The sequence below is a fragment of the Ascidiella aspersa genome, chromosome 8, assembly GCF_963924565.1.
Source record: "Ascidiella aspersa chromosome 8, kaAscAspe10.2, whole genome shotgun sequence".
Taxonomy (NCBI): domain Eukaryota; kingdom Metazoa; phylum Chordata; class Ascidiacea; order Phlebobranchia; family Ascidiidae; genus Ascidiella; species Ascidiella aspersa.
In genome coordinates, this window is record NC_139454.1 from 20423141 (window position 1) to 20441771 (window position 18631).

At 37.2% G+C, this 18631-nt stretch overlaps 1 protein-coding gene across 1 annotated transcript in view; it reads left to right on the forward strand.

Moving 5' to 3' along the window:
- LOC146136787 (patatin-like phospholipase domain-containing protein 6) overlaps positions 1 to 10779 on the forward strand; it is a 42529-nt gene extending 31750 nt beyond the window's left edge. The window contains exons 25-31 of the mRNA XM_083395960.1: positions 1121 to 1237; positions 2247 to 2398; positions 3500 to 3636; positions 4441 to 4570; positions 4954 to 5035; positions 5893 to 5993; positions 7535 to 10779. Of these exons, the coding sequence (XP_083252086.1) occupies positions 1121 to 1237; positions 2247 to 2398; positions 3500 to 3636; positions 4441 to 4570; positions 4954 to 5035; positions 5893 to 5993; positions 7535 to 7708 (893 nt within the window). The 3' untranslated portion in view covers positions 7709 to 10779. The remainder of the gene's footprint in view (positions 1 to 1120; positions 1238 to 2246; positions 2399 to 3499; positions 3637 to 4440; positions 4571 to 4953; positions 5036 to 5892; positions 5994 to 7534) is intronic.
- The last annotated feature ends 7852 nt before the right edge of the window (positions 10780 to 18631 follow it).

The window sequence follows — 18631 nt, forward strand, 5'->3', positions numbered from 1 at the left end:
TAATAATATTTTAACAGATGTATAAACCAATTTCTCACTACCGAATCCAAATAAGCTTTGTTTTGAATAATTTGTTTTAATTTTAGCACACAACTCAGAGTTGTTTATTTTTTCCAAAGATGCACCTTATGTGTTTAAAATATTTTTTTGTAAAAAGGCACTATGGTTTTAAAAGACAGGCATATCACCAGTTTTTAGTGCGATTAAGTATCAGTATAGATTGAGCAGTAAAGTATTTGAAATACTCTTAAAGTTTTTTAAAGGACTAAATGTGGTTCAAAAACAACTATATATTTTGCTTAACACGGGTGCAGGTATTTATCTATTTTCACATTTAGCATAGCAGTAGAATTGTCCCAGTTATAGATACCTGTTTAGCAAAGTTAGAGGATCCTACAGTCAAAGACAGATAGTATACCATGTGGCCAAATCACTTTGATGACAGTTCGTTAAGTCAAACATAATCCCATAAAAAAACAACCAAACTTATGCACTATGTCTGTAAATTTATAGTATCATATTCTCCAATGTCAGGGCTGCTTTGAGCTTTTTCACTGTGACAACATAGAATGTTGGTTTACAATTGGAATTTTAAACAATTCATAGATAGCATTTGGAACACTTCAGCGAAAAACCTGTCACTGAGATAATGTTAAAATGTTTGGATTGTCATTAATTTGCTGCATAAAACATTTATTTTTAAGTTGTTTTTTTTTAGTTTGGCTTGTTAATTGATTTATTATGGTATCAGTACAAAAAGCTGGAAATGATTTTTTCGACTTAGCCTTTATAAGTTTTAAACCTGATTCAATTTAACTGCTTAGTTTCCAATTCTTCCAAATTCCTATTATTGAAAATAAACGTAAAAACTACCACAGGAAAATGATCGCACTTTAGCGGAACAATGCATCGGTAGACCTTCAGTATGCGGTTTATGACAATCCATCATATTATCCATAAGAACGCTCATTTTGTGGTGTGCTTTTCGCTGTTGTGTCCTTTGACTTGATAACAGCCAGCCAGCCAACCAGCCCAGCTTGGCGTCTTGCCTGACGTTGTCCTTAACCCATGTATTCTTCCAACGTTGTTGTTTCGCATGTGTTCCTCCCGAAAACACCAGGATGGTTGTGGCGGTATATTAGAGCGAGCATGTCCCTGTCTGGCTACCTGCCTCCCTTGTGTGATCCAAAGGACGGCCATTTGCTTATGGACGGAGGCTACATTAATAACCTTCCAGGTACAAGGCGCTGCTGGCGTTTACAAACCAGCCTGCATTCATTATTGTTTGTTTTTTTCGTCTAAGATGTGTGCCTACCACACTTTTATCCATCTCTCATACGAGTGGCGATTTTAAGTATTTAAACAAAAAGCGTTGTCAGTAATCTTGTTAGGTCTGTACGCTGTACAATACAGACTTGGACAATATTACACTCAGAAAAAGGTTAAAACCTAAAAGAAACAGTTCTATGCTTTTTTGCCGTGTCCAAAACATTTACGAGTCTGTTACTAAATTTGGTACTATAAGGTGTACCCTTTCATCGATTACAAACTCCATAAAAACTAGCTCATTTTACCTAGACTTTTGTTACAACAACAACCTGTTGTGCTTCTAAAATATCCATAACGCACAACTTGGTAACAGGCTCTAGAAAAAAGTCACCCTTAAGCGCTATATACAAATCATATCATAATAAGTTGACCCTGCATATTAAACAAACGAAGCCGTGGCAATTCATAATTTGGTGTAGGGGGAATAAATAGGCGAACAACAACTAAGAATAGAAAACAGTTAGAAGACTTACTTTTTCCATTAACATCTGAGACGCAACTGGCGTGGGTGGATTTTTTCGTCCTTTTTTGTAGAATTCTTACGTCATCAATTTTGATAAGATCATGGAGACATGAGTAACAAATTTTGTCCACTTCTTAACTTGCGGTAAATTAGCGTAAAGTCGTCACAAAAACACGACAAATCGGTTTCCAACGGTAAAAATTTGATATCAAAAATCTCTTATTTTGTAAAAAAAAACGTATAAAGTGAAATTTTAGCCAAATTTCGGTTCCCTGATCGTTTACTCAAGAAAGCGTTTTAGTATCTGAAAAACGACATTTTGTCGGCCAAATCGATTTTAAAGTGGGGAATTCTACAAAGTCCTGTTAATTCCTATTAACGCGTATAGGACCAAAACTCCACCCGCGTCATATACCCCGTTAAGCTTCTAACCATTGACTTGGTGCGAACGCAGGCGACGTGGCACGTTCCCGTGGCGCGTGTAAAGTACTGGCTGTCGACGTGGGCGCCGAGTCGGAAATGGACTTTACCAACTACGGCGACAACCTGTCAGGGTGGTGGGTGCTGTGGAAGAAGTGGACAGGGCGCTGGACTGGACGAGTCAAGGTCATTCGACTCTTTGTTTGACCTTAAAATGTTGACGTTTTAATTAAATGCTAGGAAAATGCTTGTATGACCAAAGTACCTGTTGCAATTTAATGATATTTTTTTCTTAGTACGTTTTTAACTAAAATAATAAAGCCTTTAAAATTTGTTAAAATCGACAATTCGTTGTTTACAAACGTTTCCGAAATACCTCATGCCATCATCAGTGTAAAACAATACCTCATGATAGTTTTTAGACTGCTGGTGGCATGAGGTATTCCCAAAGGTTGGTGCACAACGAATCGACGGCTTTATCGAACATTTTTTTAGCCTTTAATATTTTTATTGAAATTGCTAAGAAAATCCGTTTGTTCTATTACAATGTTTTTAAATAATTTTTTTTTTAAAGTGTCGTGTTTTTGCGTTTTTGGGCCCTTCACACTTTTTTGTACGGTTGACCTCCCGATATTTTAGGTTACCTCTGAACTATGTGTGCCATTATGCGAGATTTAGGGAATCTTTTTTTATTCTTGGTGTAATCTTTTTATTCTTCTCCCCCCTTTTTCCCAACGTACCACTACATCTAACGCAGGTGTTCCCAAACTTTTTAGGATCTCGTACCGCTGTGTACTACCACGCGTACAACTTCTTGCAAAACAACTCATATGATCGCATATATTTTATTCAGAAGAATGATATTGGCCTACTAAAAATAGCTTATAACTAGCATTATTCAACGCTATTTTTTAGCTTTTAGCTATAAAACCATAGATGATACCTATCAAGAGCAAGCGTTTGACATAATTAACGCCCACTGTCCCACAGCGTTGTACGTCTTTTCAAAGCAACTGTGCTCCTTGTTGACAATTGACATGACCTGTATTTTAAAGATCGTGATGATACGAAACAATAGTTACGTAACAATAAGACCAAGCTTCGAGATTTTTTTCGTTTTCGCAAACAAAATTAGATTAACAAATTATAAAGTTGTGAATCCAGGTTTTTGTGAAAAAAAAAAGTCTAATCTCGTACCACCTGAAAAACCTTCGCGTACCACTAGTGGTACATATACAACTAACACGACCTCGCGGTTTTAAACTCCTCTGATTTAACTGCGCGTAGGTACCTGACATGAACGACATCCAATCGCGGCTCTCCTACATTTCCTGTCACTACCTGTTGGAGAAAGTCCGCCACTCGGATTACTGTACCTACATCAGACCACCCATCGCCATGTACAAGACCCTGGACTTCCACAAGTAAGTTTTAATAAAAAATAAAATTGCATGTTTTTTTAAATTACAGAAAATTACATGTGGCGGAAAGAGTCGGAACTCTAGAAATGCCCTAGGAATATAAAAATGTGTAAAAAATGTTCATATGATTGTTTAACTGTATGCAGTATAGTTAGATAGAAGAGCCCGCATTAAACAAAGGGCTGACAAAGTTAAACGAAACTTGTGTTAAAAAGTCGTATAAATTTTAACAGTATTTTGTGTCTCGAGATTGTTTACAAGCTTTCGAATGTATGTGGTTTATTCGTGAACAACAAAACGGCTTTCAGTTAAATGGAAGAAATGGCCTAAAGCCGTGGTGGTCAACCTACGACCCTCGGGCCAGATCCGGCCCGCCAACGCAAATCATATGGCCCTCGACCTACAAACTTTTAACTAAGTAAAGGCAATTTTTTTGGCACTTTGTGCAAATCGTGTTCCTGCATTAAATGTAACGTGTAGTTTAGACCGTTTTCCGATCGAAAATTACCCTAATTTTATCTCTAATTACCAGTCGTTGCGATTGTTGTAATAAAATGCGTAAAGTCTACACAGCTAAAATTTAACGGCCAAGAGAGACCTTTCTTATTTTGGTTTTGGCCCACGTCTGTAAAAAGTTTGCCCACCCTTGGCCTAAAGGGCTGAACAAAGTAAAGCCGAAATTGGGGAAAACTACCGCAGACAGTCACATCAGCACAGGGTGCTAGTTTGTCGTATTCGTAGAAAACCTCATAAAATTTCATGTACTTGTCCGAAACCCGTTTCACAACGTTTGTTTTCCCGTCTAAGACACGAGGAGCTATACAACGTCGGCTTGAAGCACGCCAGCGCCATTTTCGACGAGGAGTGGGCCACCAACTTTTGGCAAGACCTGCTTCAGCATTACAACAACGCCGTCGCCACGCCTTTGCACAACAAGGTAGCGGTTGCAAAATCCCGCGGTCGCCGGTTCGAATCCCGCCATGGGATATTTGCTTGGATTTAGTTTGTTGCGCTGATCTTTAAGATATTTTGCGAGATTAAAAATTAAATCTTCGTAGCGCGACTTTACGAGCTACTTGTGTGGCGATTGCTATCCAAGGAGCTTACTCGCAAATACTCGCCTAGAGTATGACGTCATCAACAGATGAAATACACAAAAAAATTGCAACGACCATTTGTCAATCTGTTGGTTCGTTGTTAACATAAATATATAACTTACCAATTGTTTTCACATTTTTGCTTTAATTGCAGCACTCTTGTCTCGTATAGTTGATTTTTTTCAATTAATTATTTCTTGACAATCTCGTTAAACTATCGCAGACACAAGTGGACATTTCATTCACCGACCTGTCTGAGTACTTTACGGAGTTCGACCACACGGCCGAGTTTGATAACGGCTCTGGTGAGTAGAAATAGGTTACTCGTTTTTTTCGAGCATTTTGAGTCAACCGTTCTACAATTACACGTTTTTTTCGAGCATTTTGAGTCAACCGTTCTACAGTTACACGTTTTTTTCAGCATTTTGAGTCAACCTTTCTACAGTTACACGTTTTTTTCAGCATTTTGAGTCAACCGTTCTACAGTTACACGTTTTTTTCAGCATTTTGAGTCAACCGTTCTACAGTTACACGTTTTTTTCAGCATTTTGAGTCAACCTTTCTACAGTTACACGTTTTTTCCTAATTTTATCAAACAAAACGGCGTGGCGTAATGGTTGTAAGAATATAGTTTATCGGGGATAGAAAACTTGGAATAATCTGAGCTAACCTACTAATGAGTATGGGGTAGTCGCAGGGTACTGCTTAACTGTCGTGCTGCCAGCATTATAAGATGAAAAATTAGTTTTGCGGCAGGTACTCATTTTAAAAGTAGCCCTCATTTGTGTATAAACCGAAGTTTTGTCAGCAAACAAAACGTCAGTACGAATATAGTTTACACTTTAAAATACAGATTTCGTGAAAACATCCTATTTGAATAAGAGACTGACGATGCCTTATTTTGTGGCGAAATATATTTCCCTGTTAAAAGACTAGAACTTATTAATGGCTTACTTCGACTAAGACAGGAAAGTCCAAATCTAAAGTATATTTGTGAAAGCATTTATCAGTACAATATAAACTTTTTTAGGTAAAAAAATGTAAAAACTCTTGATGCAAACGTTATTAAACCTTTACTGCTACGCATAAGGTGCTGTAACTAATCTGAAAAAAGAAAACACCGATATCATTTCGACTTTTGTGGAACGCTTTTATCGCTTAGATTCGGAATACGAGTTGGACTACGACTCGTCCCCGGAGATCTACCATCGCGCCAAGAACAAACTGCCGCGGGTGTCTAGCGAGCCACACGACATGCATAAGGTAAGCGGTCACGTATATTTCAAAGCAGTGTTTCCTAAAAAAAATGATCGTAGTTTGATTTGTTAGGGTCGCCGACAAAGTAGATTTGTATGGTTTTTTGATTGGATTGGTTTAGCAAGGTTTCTCAGATGCTTGAAAAGCAACACTGAGACATATGAATAAAATTACAATTCTAACTTATATATTATGTGAAATGTAAAATTTTCGGTTCACTTAGAAAATGTCAGTAAAGAGAATTGGGTCGATGAAGCTGCGCTGTTGAACCTACTTTTATAGTTGAGGTCAAAACAAAAAAAATGTGAAACACTGAGCAGCATGGTTGCTTTCTATTGGAGTGATGGGCCGTGGGTACACACGTAAGCAAAACGGGGGGGGGGGGGGGGGCACAAGAACAGGCCTTTACTAAGGGCTATAGTGTGCAGTACAAAATGTTGACTGTTTTTATTTATTGATTGTTTTGAATTCTCGACTAGCTTTCGTACAAGTGTGCTTCATCAGGTCAAAGGAGCTTCTAGTTCTATCTCCCTTTTTAGAATTAGACAAATACGGCCACTTACAATTGGAATAACATCCTTCACGGATGTCCGTTAATATCGGATCTGAGCCGAAAGCCGATGCCAATCGTTGTATCGATACGCGACCGAAACTAAAATGTCAAGTATCAGGCATACTTACCATTTATAAACGCGACTGTTAAACCAAACGTAAAAATGTTACGACGGATTATTTTTTGTTATATAATGAGACGTATCAGTTAGCGTGAGTACCTTGGAAATTTGCCTTTGACCCAACATTCATGTGTATTTTTTCCGCCACGTTAAAAAGCCTATTCGATCTGTTTTGGTGTAACGCCTGCGTGAAATCATTTTCTAAGAGCTAGGAAAAAGCCGACTTCCTTTTAGCATTACGAAATATATACGATATGATGGTTGATTGCTGCCTATCCACGCTTCTAGTCGTGAACAAGGTCTAAAATAAAGACTTTAAGTATTAATATTTGTAAACGTCGAATGTTAGTGTTTGTGTGGCCAACTTTTCCTCTTTTTTGGTGACGTGACTCGCTTTTAAAGTTTTCTAATTTTGTTCACACATTTTCTAACCGCAGATTTTTTTGCCGACCTTGTCAAAAACAGTTAAGACGTTAAAACTCATCTTGCTAAAGTCAACAAAAATAGTTTCGTTGTTTTTTACGCGTTGATAAACTCGCCCAACATATCAGCATTATGACGTGGCAGACAGACTTGGAAAAAAATTAAAAACTGGATTTAAATTAGATTAGAATTATGTTTAGAATTCAGATCATTTTAATTTTCACAAGTTAGATTAAAATTAGATTGATTGAATAATAAACTACAGTTTGTGCTAGAATTATATTTAATCAGTCACAATCAACTTATCGCATTTTATTCTCATAAGAATGTGAATGTCAAACATTCATTTTCCAACTTTTATACATTTTAGCATCGAACATGCTTTTCACACTAATAAAACACGAACAATGCCCGTAAAAATCGACAAACGTTCTTATTGTTTGCCGGTAGATGGCGGACGAGGACGACGATCTGGACGGGCACTCGGATTATGACGTCACAGACCGCAGCGTGCGTGCTTTCGAGCAAAACGCGCGCGCCCACCAGAGCGCACCCATCTGCAACGTGTACTCCTCGGAGGACGACGACGACTTGAGGTCCTTTAAGTATTCTTCGTCCGTGTGACGTCACACTGACCGCTGTGACGTAACAGTCACGACTCGTTTTGAATGATGCACGAGACTTGAGCCGGCTTGGACGAAAAGGCCACGGTTTTCGAGGGATTTTCAATGTTTTTTTCTTTTAAATATCTACGAGTGGTGACCTATTGCATGTTTTGTAACGTTTTTTTTTCTTATGCTTGTGTTTAGCAAACTTTACTTGACGTTGCGTTTTGTCTCTGCGGATGTTCGATATTGTTTGATTCCTTAGCACGTTTAAAGTATTATTGGCTTGTAAGCGAAAACTCCAGGCGTATTTCAACGACACAAACACACAGATGTCGCAGCTTCGAACCGCTAAACTGCAAACTCCCAATCTATTAAAGATACCATCTGTTGTGGTTTTCCAACTGCCCTTACGTGCTTTTATGGATATCAAGAGACAGTCTTTACTTATGTTAGTCTTATTTTATTTATTCTTAAGTGAGCTGTAACTCCCACTATTTCTGTGACATGATTTGGATTTTGTCTACGAATTACTAACTTCACAAAACGTTTTTTTTTCGCTTATTTTAAGCTTAAGGTGGGATTATTTATTTCGGCATTGAAGAGTGTGTGTCGCCCGGGTTTGAAAATCATCCGGACAGCTCAAAAAAAAATTAAATTTAAATTCTAGCCACACATCTCCACCGGACCCAATTTTGACAATAAATTCGAAAGTTTTCTGTTTCACAGTAAAACTAAACCAGAAACTAACTAAACTTCGAAATAAACTTGAAACTAAACTTCGGTCCACCTAGTGACGCAGTAGAAACTTTCTCTACCGCCGCAATAAACTAAAAATAAACGACTTCTACTTTGGTCCAGGCCAAACCCACAATTTGTCTTTTAACTTCTAATTAGCATCGATCCGAACTCTTGTTGTGATACGAAAGCATTCCCTTTGTGACGCAACACTTGCGCCTGTTGTTTATCGAACCGGGAGCAATTGGGTGCGGAAACCGTCGCTGATATTGTTTCAAAGTTGCGGCTTTTCTCCTAAAAGTTTTCTTTGCGTTTCGTCGTAAACCTTACCGCAAAAATCGGCTGCGGTTTTGTGTGGAACGCCTTCTAAGCGTTACCTGTTCTACCACCACTTGAATTTTAGATTTACAACGCTTGTCTTGCACAGAAATGAAGCAAAACGGTAAAACGCCTCCCGCTTTAGTGTTGATTGACGTTTTTTTATTTATTATTTACTTTTGTTAAAATTACACAACGTGCTGAGCGCTGAACATAAACAAGGTAAGAAACAGGCCTTCGTGTATTGCAAGTGTAAAATCAATGGTACACAATCTAACTATTGCTTGCCAGCTTTAAATAGCACTGGAATGGAAATTTTATGCCGTACCTCTCACCCGTTTTTCACATTTTTTAAGTAACATATCTCATTTTGAAAGTAACTTATCTTGAACCCTCTTTTTTAATTCTACCAAACACCAGAGTTGTCTCTTTTATTCATTCAGAAATCTAGTTGCATTTTTTGTTGCATGCCACGCTTTGCCATGTTCGTGTTAACTGGTTTTGCACGATTTCTATTTACATATTTATTTGGCATGGCCTACAAACAGCTTGTGTCATGACACTTCGTACGAAATAAATGGAAAAACTCCTACTTAGACGCCAGTAACGTTTCTTGAATCGTATGTAGTTATCGTTATGGATTTTAACACGTTCGCATAGTGTATCCCACGTCCTATGCTATTACATATTACAAGCAATATGATCTGAAGTAACTGCTGCATAATACAAAAAACTAAACTGAACTGCGAGAACCTTAAAAATGGAGTTCGCTCCACCAGGCAACATATCAGTAGATAGAAATCGCTCTTCTGGTGCAAACGAAGTATAAACCGACGTTTTCAGGGGTTTTCACCTCGTCAGGGTTAATGAACTGTGAGAACCTTCAATCGCTATCTGCTTTCCTTTACAGCGACTTCTCACAATTTTCTGATTCTTCCGACTCTTTTTGAACGTCACTCCCTTCTTCGGCATCTTCATTTCATTGTAGCACAAACTGGTGATTTCTGCTTTTCTTTTCACACGTCATGTAACTGGCATCCGTGTGCTCTGTATTACTGGTGTTCTTATTCTCCGGCCGGCAAAAAAGCCAAACTGTCTTCAGCTATAAATATACAATTAAAAGAAAGTAGTTTTCAATTTCACTTTTCGCGTCCCGAAATGAACCCATTTTAATGCGTCGCATTTCTGCACAATACTACACCGATTCGGGAAATAAAAAAACGTGTTGAAGCCTTCCACAACTGTCGCGTCACCATTTGTGTTTGTTTTTTGTCTAGTTTACGTGCTTTTTGTCGCATTTCTTTAACCCTCGCAAAACTAAGCCTCGTGTGACGTATATTTCCATTATAGCTTGGATCCCATTTGCTTTTGGTTATTTGAAAAAGTTTAATTGAGTTTGTTTTAACTTTTCATGCAACGGCGTCGTTTATCGCCATGACGTTTACTAGTTTGTTGCGTGAAAAATAGCGAGTCCCATAAAAAACTAGCGGTACACATATTTCACAAGCTGAATAAAGCTGTGCGACGTAAATGAGTTCGGTATTTTGTTTTGAAATCGCCTTGCAAAAACGATTTCACGTGGTAGGCACTGTGAAAGTACTGTTTAACTGACCTATCGTGCATGGTAGTGGCTTAACGTTTCCGCCATTTTCTGTTGGTCACTTTATTCTTGGATAAAAAACACGACCGAAAAAGACCGTAAAGCGCCACAAGATTACTTAAACCCCACAGTGAACTTCCAGAATCTGACAAATCCGTTTTTTCACTAAATTTTTTCGTGGTTCAAATCGCCCATAATTGATTATATCACCCACGAGTCGCTTGACGTGTGTTTGTGTCTAGATATTTTATTTGCTTGTCTTTCTTTTAGTTTTTGTGCTTGTCAAACATATTATATGACTAATACTGTGTTTCTTGTTCAATAAACGCACTGTGTTTCTGGGGTTAATTCCCAACTGTGTTTCTGAGGTTAATTCCCAACTGTGTTTCTGGGGTTAATTCCCAACTGTGTTTCTGGGGTTAATTCCCAACTGTGTTTCTGAGGTTAATTCCCAACTGTGTTTCTGGGGTTAATTCCCAACTGTGTTTCTGAGGTTAATTCCCAACTGTGTTTCTGGGGTTAATTCCCAACTGTGTTTCTGGGGTTAATTCCCAAAAGCTATAGGTCTTACTCTGGTGTATATTCGAAACATTTTTGCTCCATTGCCGATGTTTTATTACATTGGGCATTGCTGTCAGAACGGTGTATAGACTTTGGGATATTATTTTTGTTAAAAAGGTACTTTTTAAATATAGTTGAGAAATTAAAGCAACAAAGTCCATTCCATATATTTTTGTCCAGGATAAACAAAATGGACTTACTAATTTGTAATTTGCTATATAAATAACTTCCAAGAAGATAAGGCAAGATTTTTTTTTCTTGCATAAATTGCCCGTAGTAATTCTGCAATGAATAAAAAACTAAGTTATTATACCACCTGATATAGGAAATCACTGCTTTGATAGTTTTTCGGGCACTCCGCCTCTAATAGTTGTTTTTATTTTTTCTACAGTCCATAGTTTTGTATTGTTAAGTTCCCTTTAATGATACTTTCTACCAGAGTTGTAAACTGCCATTTTGTAATGACTTGTTCCAGTCAAGTCAGTTAGACACCATGTCAAATCATTGACATAAAAATAAAACATTAAACTATTCAACTTGGAAAAATTATCCGTCTATGAGTAATATCTAAACTTATAAATAACAAAAACGTAACCCATAGCACGCTAATTTTTTAAGGTTGAAAACTGAAATAATACCCTATTTATATATATAAAAAACACTAAATTTTAACCGAAGTTATTTGACAAAATAAAGTCCCAAGGAGTTTGTCCAGAACAATTTGTTCATTTAATTTAAAAACAGGACCAAGTCATTAACTTATGCCATTACAACATTGTGTTTTACTATAGGCCTACATGTCCAACTAAGTCAGGCGTTTTAAGCATTTGACCCAGCGCCCACAAAAACCTGTTACCTGTCCTCAAGGTGACTCCCATGCATGTCTGTTTTCCGTCTAACTATTATAACTACGTATTTTATTGTCAAATGCCCGTCGACAAGTTAGAGGGGGGTTAATGTGCCCAAAAGGTAATCCATAATTTAGAGGGTCAATAAGTTTTTTGATAGAAAATCGATAAAATGCGCTCCATGAGGACCTGACGTTACTGGTACTCATTGACACTTAATGCCTCATCGTGTCAAAATTACCTTCCAATTACTGTGAGGCCATACTGGAACTGGCTTCCGCTAATGGTTTACGGTGCTGAAAAAATAAAATATTCGACATTTATGATACGAGCACCTTTGGGGAGTTGCGGTTTTTAGTATTTGCATAACCTAACGATTTATTTGCATAACCTACCGATTTTTAAACAAACAAATCCGACCAGGCTAAAACAATTGGTCTTTACGCGTTTTAGCGTTAATTGGTTTTTTAAGCACTTTCATAGGCCATTTACTTTTTAATGTGTGTTGTATTTTGTATTTTACAAAAACGCAGGATCCCGTATGTTTATTTTGTGAGAGAAACGTTTGCTTATCAGGCAACACTATGAAATTATTACGCCTTCCGCCATCCAATTATAGAATAAATTAAAAGTTGAAAAGTTATCTGAGTGTTTTATCAATTATCTTCTGGTCCAGACGCATATTATACAGGTCGGAATGTAGCCAACCTATACGCCTATAACAGCCATTTTTTGAGGCTCCCTATATTAATCGTATGGCTGCCTGTTCTGTACTTGACTGGCCGCACGCTACTTAGGGATCAGGCGCTATTTTTACCAGGGCGCCGATTTTCATTTGGCGCTGAGCTATTTCTAAGCGCAAGGCTTAAGCTTGATAAGTGTGAAAGTAACCCACTCGCTGATCTAAAACCCAACCGGTGCCCTTTTACAAAAAGGTCGCCTGTCTGGTGTCCAATTTGCCATTTTTGCACAGCAATATAAAATTTTAAAGATCGCGAACGACATTTTAAAAATCATTAAAACTGTATCTATTTTGTCATTAAAATATGTAAGTAAATGTTATTAGGAAGAAAGTTCATCTGATAAACTTAGATAACCTTCGTTCTGAATGGACGAACAAAAAATGATAACGCTAAAATGTCGCACAATATTTTTAGAAACCCTGAAAAACTTGTGACGTTTAAAATGATCCAGCTTTATAACTTAAGATTTGTTTTTACTTTATTGAATGATTTTTATAACTTTGTATTACCCAAACATTTATTTATTTTATAAGTGTAGGCTAATAGGCCATGTCTTCAAAACTATATCTTTTGTTAACTTCTACTATGTAGGCTAATTTGATTTTTTTAATTTATAGTATAGCTATACTGTACTTTAGTTCGGTTTAGGGAAATTTCTTTATCCAGAAGGTGCCATGCATACTATAGTATGTCAAACAGCTGAACGCCGCGGCACACCTGCTATGGTCTCGCGACAAGGCGGTTGCAAAGCACTTCACTATTTGGATCCAAATATTTTGTATAATTATTTCAAATCCAGATTGAACCATGACCGCAATTTTTTAAATCATACTTGATTGATTTATGACTTAACTTTGTAAAGTAAACTCTTAAAGTATCATGTGCTCTGGTAGGGAAATAAAAATATGTCCGGTACCATAATTTATCGTTCCGAAAAAAAAATGTTCTATCAGTCCAGGCTATAAGCATAGGATTATACAGTTTTTGCTTGTTGTGTAATTGATTTGCAGTAAATTTATTTTCCCAAACCACATTTAACGCAAGCCTTGGTTTTGTTGCAAATCAATGAGTTCCCTTATTTCAATCACGGTATTCCAAAACTAATCTGTCACCTTTTTGCCAATTCAAACATTTTAACGAATTTTCTGGCAAACGCTTTGTCGCCAACTTTTTGACAGCATGTCAAATAAATGTCATGCTTCCCGTTACGAAAACTATTCCACTTTCATCTCTAGTAGGATGCGAAATAATTCAACTTTTTCAAATGTATCTAAATTAGTTATGTCCGACACTAAAATTTTAATCGGATACCGATAGCCGATATTTTTGAACAAAAGTATCGCGATCTGCTTCGATACCAATGACGTCATTACTTTGCTGAAACAAACTAAAATATTTAATTAAAACGTTAAACGATAATTTTTCCCAAGTTATTAAGTTAAAACTCACTTTTAGCGTTAAAAGGTTTGGTAACTATTATGTGTTAACTGTTTTATAGAAGTTGCAGTGTTGGATGGTAAACCATGGCGAAAAAGCCTGGTAAATTAGTAGCTGATCGCCACCGATATCACCCTAGTATCGGACGAGTACTGATACTATCACTTGGCATCAGGTATCGGCCCCGACCTGCTATTACCGGACATCCCTATATCAAATCCTGGCTTAAAAACATGTCATCATCGGCAGCTGTACTATATTAGGTATGATATAGAATATTGTAGTTGAAAAGTACAAAGCACCGAACATCTCAGTCAATGCGCAACTGTTTACAAGCTAAGGCATTCTACTTGTTTAAACTAGGCGTCAGGTTAAAAGTTACAAGAAACCTGGGGTTATGAAAAGCGTAATTGTATGGGCAGGAGATAAAAAAGGGGCAGACAGACGCTTGTTTCTCAGCAGCTGGACGCCTCTAAACAACAACCACATTATCGTCTTTATAAATAGGTGTTGTTGCTTCTATATTTAAACGTACAAAGCAACGTGTGGTATTTGAACGAGTTTAGTTTTCTGTGTTTACTGCAGTACATTGTTTGCGGCGGGCAGTCATGCAAATATTAGCAGCCAAAAATTATGGTCGTCGTTAGCAATAGCGGTGAATCATATCTTCGGCTTTCATTCTAATTTGACTGCAATTACCAAAGGTTTCAAAGGAAGGCAATAAACTTTTTCAGAGTTCTCGAGACAGAAATGTAGAGAGAATTTTCTATGATTCATTGCCTTTTTTTAAAACAAGTCGGGAGAGCTTTCTTTTCCAATTTTCCAAAACGATTTTGGAGCCTTATCAGGCTGTATTAATTGTGAGCTAAAGTCGCGTAGTTTATCTTAAGCATTATGACGTCATCCCAATACGCTCGGAGTTTTGTGGTTGTTTGTGACAAATAATATAAATTATTTTGCCGTGAACATGATTGCCGAACCCAGTTGTTTCGAGTGAGAAACTAAGATTTTGTTTTCACATGGTTTTGATTGTGAATTTTTACAAAAAAATAAAAAAACAATTCAAGTCCCAGTTTAAATCATCAGTTACCCCAAGTTTTAGTCCAGTCATTAGTGAAGCAAGTCAACTTTCAGTCAAGTAATTGACGTAAAAATTAATCGTTAAACTATTACAATTTGTAACGTCCAATAAATAAGTATTCCCTCAACCAAAAAAAATCGTAAAATAGCAAGATAATTGTTTTACGTGCAAAAAATAAGATAATAAACGTTATTTCATAAAAAAGTCACTGAAAACACTTAAATGTTTTTTTCAATGAAAACACTTAATGCTACCCTGGTCATTTGGCACAATGACTCAAGTTCAAGTCTAATAATTTTTATAAAAGAAGTCAAGTCAATTTATGCCAAATAACTTAAATCAAGTCAAGACATCAAAAAACAGTGACTTAAGTGACCTTAGGTTATTACAACACTGGTAGTTGATCGACAGATTCGTGATTAAGCGATGGCTTTCAGTGTACTAAGCATACGTGAGCCGTAATAGTTGGTCAAAACGCAGCTTAGGAAGGGCTAGATCTCAGTTGTTAACACACGTATGTGTGCATGTTTCCTTGAACACTGGTAACATATTTAACACTGAGCGTATATGTGGTTTTCCTTGGTGGAAATCTCAAAATTTGGTTTGGTCGGGAGTTGCAACAAAAGTCCATTGGTAAGCGTATTCCAGTGTGTTTTCCAACTCTTTGAGCTCGCGCAAAACAAAAGCTCCGCAGCCATTGTCGGTTGATTACGATGCGTAACCCTACTCCCTGGGTATGTCGGAACTTTTTAAAACTACGAAAAAAACAACCAGAGAGGTCAAATTTGGCCAGCGCTGCATTATAGGCGCCTATGGTTGGGAGGTGGCCTTTGATTTTATTTATCTTGATCAAAACTTTATTTTAAATCTATTTTTAATAAAATATTTTCTGATTTTTGAAGATATTTTTATTAGCTCGAAAATGATACCTGCACACGATTAGATAAATATATATATATCTTGTTTTGTTCAAAGATGCGCGTTGAACCAGTATCTTACACTTGTGTTGTCCTGTTTAGCCTAAGCCCTATAATTTAGTGTTTGGGCCTAAATTTAACTAAATACGCTTTTATCAAAATAAATCAGTTGAACCAATATTATTATTTTCCGGTGTAAAAAAAGGTCAGTTTTTTTTTTTATTTTTATAGCTTAGTGGTTTCCAACCTGGGGGTCCTTGTGATCCCTCAGTTCACCGCCAGTCTAAACATCGTGTTTATGTGGCAGTTGTCGCAGTGAACCAGTCGTCATAATGACGTCATCATTACGCTTGGTTTTAAGCATTTTTTTTTATAAAATTTGGTTTATCCTATTTTTTTATTTTATGTAATTGTTGCACATAAAATAATTTGCTTCCGGAAAATTACGTTTTTGGTCTTTTCAGTTGAGGTATTGACCATAATAATCGGACAGGAAAAGTGTAATATTTATCAGTGTTGTAATGACTTATGCCAATGACTTGGCTTAAGGGAACTTAAGTTACTGTGTTCAAATGACTAGACTTTCCTTAAGTCTTTCGGACAGATGACTTGACTTGACTTAAGTCTTTTAGACAAATGACTTGGGTTGAAATGAGTGTTATTTTTCAGTATTTTTTTTTATAAAGTTGAGCTAATTTATCCAAATGTTTGCACATAAAACAAATCGCTTGCTATATGTTGCGTTTTTTAATTTTTTAGTTCAATTATGACTTGTTATTGATTCAAAAGACTTGACTGAGTCTTAAGTTATTTTACAAATGATTTGTCAAGGGCTTCAGTCATTTCAAAATGATTTGCTTACAATAATGGAGGTTATACCTTACTTTTAGCTAGTTGTGCATACCTTTGGTGTAAATTGGACCTTTTAGACATATTTTGAAACAATCGGTGCAGAAATGTGAACAATTTGCTAGTTTGAATGTGATTCTAATTATATCTGGCTTATCATAAAATCATACACCGAAATCGTTATCTCTTATCGTACACCGAATAGCCTATTGTTATCGAAAACGATAATCGCGCGAACAAAAAGTTTGGGCTATTTAAATTAATTAAGTTTTTACGAATGTTTTTTAGTTTGGTTTTACCATTTTTTAACCAAAATATTGTACTTTAATAACATTTTGGAAAAAACCTGCTCCACCCATTCGTCCTAAATGAAAATGTGCTGTTGGCAATGGAGTTGCTTTTCGAGGAGTTATTTAAAGAAGCGAACGAGATTTGTGCACCACTAATTTAAAATCATAAAACTGTAATTCACCACTAATGTCACAGACTAAGCATTTTTCAGGTTACTCTATTTGCAGTAGGTCAAATCGAACAATACTTTCTGGTTTCCTACGGCTGAGCTTACTTTACTAAGACGTCTCGACATGACGTAACTTTGTGAATTTTTGCCTTGTAATAAGAAATTATTCTAGTTACACCCCTGGTGTTAAACTTGCAAACAATTGAATTATTATTTGGTCTATGTTTCCTATGAATTGTAGTTGCGCAGAATATTTTATGGTTTGTTGTGTGTTGTTTTCGCCTTATTTTCACTGTTGCGCTGCCACTTACTTAACTTTCCTTGCCTCTTCACTTATTCGCCCCACTTTTCACCTGTTTATACCTTATTTAATCACGTTTGCTGTTCACCTTTTTATCTGTCGTTACTGTAGCCATCACACATTTTTTGCATGACCTTTAGTTTTAGAAAGCTTTATGAAAGTTAAGAGTCAGGTTGGGCAAGGCTGGGACAACCACCTGTTAAAATCGACTTACTTTACGCCCGATTTTAATCGCTGGCCGCTTTATAAATTTTTTCAAATCGTTGGCCGCTTTATATTACGCCCTTAAATTGTTTTATGTTTTATTTGTAAGTTCGCCCGTGTGTATCGCCCTATATTATATACAACACTGATACGTCTCGTGTAGTGCTCCAACATCCGACAGACCGGTAAGTAGAGAGTCCTGAAACTTTGGCGTAACATTGTTATTCTTAGCATAAGGCTGGGGCTTTTAGGAGTTTGCCGCTATACTTTTTCAGGGGAAATATCTATTCCGTTGACCTTAGGAACGTCCAAGACCCTTTTTGGCTTGTACTCTAAAGTATTCGGGTCTTTAAAATGGGAAGACGTTAAGGTGGCCATGGGTCTGAAGCTTTAAATGCATTAAAACCTTCAAACCCAATCCGACCCTCCCCCTCTACACATACACACACACCCAAACATACACTCTTTCGTCTCCCGGATTCCAAAAAAAGCGCCAACGTTGTAAGGCGATAGGTCGGCGGCAATTTTTCCCTGTTGATCCGGGCTATTTTTAACCGGCAGCGGTGTTCGGCAAAGTACGGACCTGAATAGGATCCCGTTTCGGCGCACAATGTACGGGTGTCCGCTTTCTGCGTGCCCCGTCCGTCTCCTACATTGGCTTCCATACAAGCGGGGCGTAAGTTAGCCAGTAAACAAGTGGCTCGCGTTACCCGCTCCAGCCGCTTGTCATAACCAGGGATCAGGGCACCCCTAACGACAAGTTCTCAAAGCGAAAGTGCTAGGCGCTTTGTAGACTCACTGTCGCTGAGCCGAAACGAGAAAAGTTTAAAGCTAAATGCGTTTTGAGCAGTGCTTCTTAATCAGGTAAATGGTTCACCCCGGGGT